The sequence below is a fragment of the Rhagoletis zephyria genome, unplaced genomic scaffold, assembly GCF_001687245.7.
Source record: "Rhagoletis zephyria isolate East Lansing unplaced genomic scaffold, Rhagoletis_zephyria_1.1 Rzeph_scaffold_13048, whole genome shotgun sequence".
Taxonomy (NCBI): domain Eukaryota; kingdom Metazoa; phylum Arthropoda; class Insecta; order Diptera; family Tephritidae; genus Rhagoletis; species Rhagoletis zephyria.
In genome coordinates, this window is record NW_016170119.1 from 9,885 (window position 1) to 16,291 (window position 6,407).

The window sequence follows — 6,407 nt, forward strand, 5'->3', positions numbered from 1 at the left end:
TTATTTCGTACGTGCAAAATCATACATCCAGTCCAGAAAAGTTAAGGAACGAAATTAAATTTATAGGGCTCCGATTATTAAGTTTTTTGCATGTATTTTATGTTCTTAAAGTAGTAATGGAAATACATACAAAACTCTTCGATTCAGTTGAATACAATTTTTATTCTAAAACTGGTCATAATTTAAATTTTATGCCAGGTGCCTTACAAACTTTACAGTAATTTAAATAAAATATAAAAATATGTATATATCGATGGCTGAGTGGAAGATCGACCTATCTCGGCAGCCAGTTCGAAAACGCTCTATCTCAAAAAACTTTTCAAGAACGGCCTATTTCAGAATTTAATTGAAAAACACCCTATCTCAAAATTCGGTTCAAAAACGCCCTATCTCACTTCAAAATGTATTGAAAATATGCTGATATAGGGCGTTTTTGAATCGGCAGCTGAGATAGGGCGTTTTTGAAATGAATTCTGAAATAGGGCGTTCTTGAAAAGTTTTTTGAGATAGAGTGTTTTCGAACTGGCTGCCGAGATAGGTCGATCTTCCACTCAGCCATCGATATGTAATATATTGTACTACGTTGTGTGTATGTAAACTTAAATCGTTTTAAAGTTCTAGTATTTATGATCTTCGACGTACAAACTTTTGTCAGCTTTGAAGGCCGGTATAGAGCCTGGCACGTATTTACCATCTCTAGCTAGTCCATTTGCCTGTGAAATGAAAGATAATGAGAACATTTAATTATTTACTGATGTAATATGTACATACATAATTAAAAACTAAAAAAACATTGGAGATTACGAATTAAAAATTAAGTGAGAAAATTATTTTTGGTAAAGTAATATTTTGAAAAAAATAAATACCGTTAAGAAATTAAATTTGATGCAATCGGTTTACATATATAATTTGTATAATATACATACGTGTATTTTACCGTTATTATTGGTCTTTATATACCAAACACATCTATTGAAAACCCAACAACTAATAACTGTCGAGAAGAAATAATATGAACACTAAATAATTTCTAATTACTGGAGAACCTTTCTTTAAGAGATGAATATTTGCCGTCCGATAAGGCTTGAAACTCGCGTTTTCTAGGCAAACAATACTGTGCAACAAATTGAGGGTCATTCATTGTCTAGCGGTTTAACCAAAGCAATCTCAATTGACAGTTTTTTATTGTACCAGTACCGGTCAGAATTTCAGGTTTTAGTCAGAAATTACAGGAAGATATCACTGAAGATATTGCAAATTGGTACGGAATGACCTCTGACTAAATCCTGTAAATTTTATGGGTATTGAAGCAAATTATTTTATAATAGTAACGAATCCTTTTGATTTTGGTTAGGTTAAAAATCGAATTAAGAAATATGAAAAAAATCATTTTTAAAGCTTAATTCAGCGAGGGTTTTGTCTTCTTCTTTTTCACGCAATATTTTCTCGTAACATTGTAATCCTCTAGCTCTCAACCCGCAAAGGTCATTTAAAGTATTTTCCAAAAACTCATTAAAAGTGTAGTTTTGAGAGTGGTACGCCTTCTATGAGTAACCTTCAACTCATATTTTTTAAGGTTTTGACCCTTGAGTTTTAGTTTAACCCTTTGAAGTTTTTCAAAAAAATTTAAAAAAAAAACTACCTACATATACGCTTGAAAGATATAGATACAGATTGTAACCTTATTTAACTTGCCTTACAACGTTTTTGTAGTTCACCTTGGGCCAATGGAATGTTTTCTGTTTTGCCAGCCCAGGCATCCAATACCGATGCTTGTAGTGCACGTCCATAAGAAAATGATAGTTCCCAGGGATGCCTCAAATTGACATTATTTATAGCATTTAAATGTACCGTAGCCTCTTCCTCCGACTGGCCGCCGGAAAGAAAAACGATGCCTTCAAAGTAAACAATTTATCAATATATTTATGTACGTACTACGTAGTATGTACATATGTAATTAGAGTGAGTTTTTACTAAAAAAAAAAGATCAAAGGGACGTAGAAGCAATATGGAGACAGGTTATCGTTTTCAAAGCTCGAGCCTTCAGGCCTGCTTTATATAAATGAGATAAATAAATAGAGCCAAAGGCAATAGAAGGAAAGGGTCGGAATGAAAAGATAGAGAAGAATTGAGTTGATAAAAACGTTGATATCTATAACATCCCACGGTGGTTGGCGTATTAGATCCGTGGATTCTATTGCTGCGGCTTTTAACAGTTCTCTTCTTCATAAACGTACCTTGAATAACTCAGTGAGAGGGGAGACCAGTATTTGCATGTATTTATTTATAAAAAAAAATATTTATTGGTTCAGAAATGGTGGGTAGGCACTGTGGCCTGTGTGTAAAGTTCGTTTACCACCTCTGCACGGTTTGTAAGTCATGCAGAGACCGCAAAATGCTCCGGAAGTAGTGTCCGGAGGATGCATCAGACTAGGCCGAGCATACTTTGAAGTGCCATCTAATTGAAACTTAAGAAAGTTCAATTACATGGCAGTTGAGAAGTGCATATGCAAAAATTTCATAAATTGCATAGAGGAAATTTTTGCACATGCAGCAGTGCATAGCACGAATTTAGGCGCCCGGTGTTAGCAGTCGCGCCTAAACATACCTGGTACAGCAGCCGGTACTGTTCTGAGGCAACCCTGCACTGTTATATAAGCTACTTCTTCCGGTGAATTTCTTCTCGCACACTTCTGTCCGGGTGTTATCATATTTGGTTTCAGCAATGTACCCTCTAAGTATACATGATGATCATGCAATGCCTTGTATTGTGCAGCCAACACTGTCTCAGTCACCTTTTTCACACAAAAAAATAGAGTAAACTTTATTGAATAATTTATGAAATTACTTATAGTTAAATGCAGTTTCTTCTTTACCTTTTGCGCCCTGATAATATCGTGTTCACCATCGACCAGCACCTCTGGCTCCACAATCGGCACAATACCCTGCGATTGACATATGGAGGCATAACGGGCAAGCACATTCGTGGTGTCCAAAATGGCTTGGTAGGAGGGTACGTGTTTGCCGATTTTCAGTACGCAACGCCACTTAGCAAAGTCACAACCATCACGCTTATATTTACCACAGCGGTAATAGAGATCATCCAGTCCTTCGGTGGTGCCCTCATCCAGTGAACCGGGCAATGGCACGATTCCCTTATCCACCTTAATGCCGACTATTATGCCGCGTTGTCGGAGCAGATCTCCGAAAGTTTTGCCATTGTCTGCTTTTTGGTAAAGTGTTTCATTATGTAAAATAACACCGGATATGTGATCCTCGAGATGCTCAGTGGTAAACAAAAGTTGACGGTATATACGACGATTCTCTTCAGTGTTAGGTAAGCTATGTGGTAAAAATTTTTTATCCATTGAACCTGGCGATTCATCGGCCGCGAGTATCCCTTTACCAGGCGCGACTATTGCGTTGGCGATTCTACGCAACTCGTCCTGCAGAGCGCATGGCAAGTAATGAAAGTTAGTGCTCATTTTCATGTGCCACTATGAATTTTGTGTTTTTGTTTTTTTTTTTTTAATTTCTAAATATTTATAAATTTATTTTGATTATTGCATTAAAATTTTGTTGAAAATGTAAAGAAATTGAAATTTTTGGAGAGAGTAATGAAAAGGAAAAAAAGTTCTTGACATCAAAAGTGAAAGAGGCGTCCTAAAAAGTAATTATTAAGAATACAAGTTAAGTATATACCGTTTTTTAACAGGATAGGTGGTCGTGAGAATTCCTTTTGCTTATGATAGGTGAATGCATTTTGAAATAGCACCTAAAACATATTTTGTATATTATATTGGTTTATTTTATTTTATTTAGTGTTTAGTTGTATGTAATTCTACTATAAAAACCCTCCCCACTAGAAAGGGGACAGACCCCGCTTTCTAAAAAGGGGTGCCCCCTTGGACTCCTCCCACAGGCTCCTAGGGAACCGTTTGAAAAAGGGGGAAAAACGGGATTTTCTTAGGCAAACTGAGCAGTTTGAAGTGGAATATGACCCAACTAACAGAAACCGTGGGATTTTTTAATAAAAGAAATTATGCCAAATTAGATATCGGGCAATTTTGAATAAAGAATAAAAAAAGTTAATCAAAAATAGAAAAAACAAGTTTTTATAAAAAAAAAGTTTCTTAACAAATGTATTTTTGCGTAGGATTCCTATCTGCGTAGGCGGCCTTCGGCCGCACTTAGGGATTATAACCCTCAGGCAGTAGAATTCTCCTTTCTGTTTTGCGAGGAAAAGGAGCTGAACACCTTTTGCAGAGAACACCTTTGTATATTTTTAATGCTTCTGGGTTATATCCTATCTTCTTTTGTCTCTCATTCTTTTGCATATTTTGGAGTTTGAGATCTGAGTCAGACGCGTGATTTTGAAGGTGTTTTTATTGAATGAATTGTGATTAATTGGTTAATATTAAAGTCGTAAAGCAAGTTATAACTAATCGAGTAAAGTGTAAAGTGAAGGGGAATACAAAAATGAATTGGTGAAGTGGCTGCTTTAAGGAGAATAGAAGTGATAAATGTATGCTAATTTCCGAATTTTACAAAAAAGGGCATATTTCAAACCAAATTTGTAAATAAATTAGTGACCCAAATTTACAAAAGTGAGTGTTAAAATATTGCCTAGACCCTTGACTACAAGTGTGTGGAATTTTTTTTGGATCGGGCCACCCCTTTGGACGGAATAGCCCGAAATAGCTGTGAGCGCTACTAAACCTCACCCGTTTTATTTTCATTTATTTAATTTTAATGTTTTCTTTTCTTATCGTCTGTTTTTTTTTTTTAATCTAAAATAACTGCCTACAACCAATTTTCCATACCACATATACCACCCTGTGTTTACGAATTTTCTATTTTGAATTTGTATACATTCGAAAAGAAGAAGAAGAATCAGCATAAATAAATTTTAGCCGTTTGTCGAAATGTTTCCTTTGAGCTCGCAGAAGAAATTCTGGACTTTTTCAACTGAACAACAACTTAATGAATTACGTTTGCAACAAAATGTTAATTACATTAAGGCACATGGCGTGGAGATGGATGTAAGTGAGCATAAAATTTAGAATAACTAATATCCACTGAGCGACATCGATTCGATTTCCATTTGCAGCGGGAACAACGTGACTCCCACTTCCTCTCGCCAAGTGAAGAACGTATTCTACTAAAGCAATATGAGCTCTATTTAAATGACTTTTGTCGCCGGTTCGAGCCACCTATGCCCAAATGTGTTGTTGGCACTGCATTTCATTATTTCAAACGTTTCTATCTGAACAACACACCAATGGATTATCATCCAAAGGAGATACTGTGAGTATAATACGAAATAAATCTGTCATTTGAGTATACATGTAGGTACTTGGTTTCAGCGCCACGTGTGTTTATTTGGCTTGTAAGGTCGAGGAATTCAATGTATCAATTGGCCAGTTCGTGGGCAATATAAAAGGTGATCGCAATAAAGCAATGGATATTATACTCTCAAATGAGTTGTTAATGATGCAACAACTTAATTACTATCTAACAGTACACAATCCATATAGGCCAGTTGAAGGTTTCCTCATAGACATTAAGGTGCGGTGAAACAGAAATTACTATAGCCTTTTTGCTAATATTTGTTATCTTTACTGCAGACTCGAAGCAATATGCCAAATCCCGAACGCTTGAGACCACATATAGATGAATTTATAGAAAAAACATTCTTTACCGATGCCTGCCTGCTATACGCGCCATCTCAGGTAAGTAATTGAAGATCAAATAAACAGGTATTAAACTAAAAATATCTGGTTTAGATTGCTTTGGCAGCTGTGCTGCATGCCGCTAGTAAAGAGCAGGAAAATTTGGATAGCTATGTAACAGAGAATTTATTTGTAGCGGCGCGGGATAAATTGCCAGTTCTGATTGAAGCTGTGCGCAGTAAGTTTTCCAAATTAATTACGTTTCAATACAATGTAACAAATTTTCATTTTGTTTCAAGAAATACGTTTTATGGTAAAGACTTACGAGCTGCCGGCGAAGGACAAAGTAAAAATTATCGAAAAGAAATTGGAAAAATGTCGGAATCAGGACAATAATCCCGACAGTCAAATGTAAGTATGTAGCAATAATTTGCCTGAAAGTAAACAGATGGAAAATGTTGGTTGCAATAGCTTAAATGCTTGTAAGATTATTGGTGCTTTTCACAAGTATTATTTCTTTTATGTGAGTTGAAATTTAACTTTCTTAAACCAATGCTGGCGCGCTTGTTCCATAAGTTGTGATGTAGTTTTTTTTTTTATTTTAGTAAACTTACTTTCATTACTATTTCTAATTAAGCGAGTGAAAACGGGTCGGTTGTGTGTTGTTATTAAAAAGGCGATCAATGCTCTTAAAGATCATTGCGATTATAATTGAATATTTGCATTGAGAAAGTG

General features: G+C 35.5%; 2 protein-coding genes across 2 annotated transcripts; one reads left to right on the forward strand and one right to left on the reverse strand.

The window, feature by feature from the left end:
- Window positions 1–617: 617 nt before the first annotated feature.
- LOC108377956 (fructose-bisphosphate aldolase-like) lies at window positions 618–3,485 on the reverse strand. Its single transcript, XM_017634257.1, has 4 exons — window positions 2,877–3,485; window positions 2,609–2,795; window positions 1,696–1,895; window positions 618–713 (listed from the first exon to the last, which is right to left on the reverse strand). The coding sequence occupies exons 1-4, from the start codon at window positions 3,483–3,485 to the stop codon at window positions 618–620; spliced, it is 1,092 nt and encodes a 363-aa protein (XP_017489746.1).
- A 1,440-nt stretch (window positions 3,486–4,925) lies between these two features.
- Window positions 4,926–6,347, forward strand: LOC108377957 (cyclin-H-like). Its single transcript, XM_017634258.1, has 6 exons — window positions 4,926–5,042; window positions 5,111–5,307; window positions 5,367–5,568; window positions 5,628–5,732; window positions 5,787–5,910; window positions 5,972–6,347. Exons 1-6 carry the CDS (start codon window positions 4,926–4,928, stop codon window positions 6,085–6,087), a joined length of 861 nt encoding a protein of 286 aa, XP_017489747.1. The 3' UTR covers window positions 6,088–6,347.
- The last annotated feature ends 60 nt before the right edge of the window (window positions 6,348–6,407 follow it).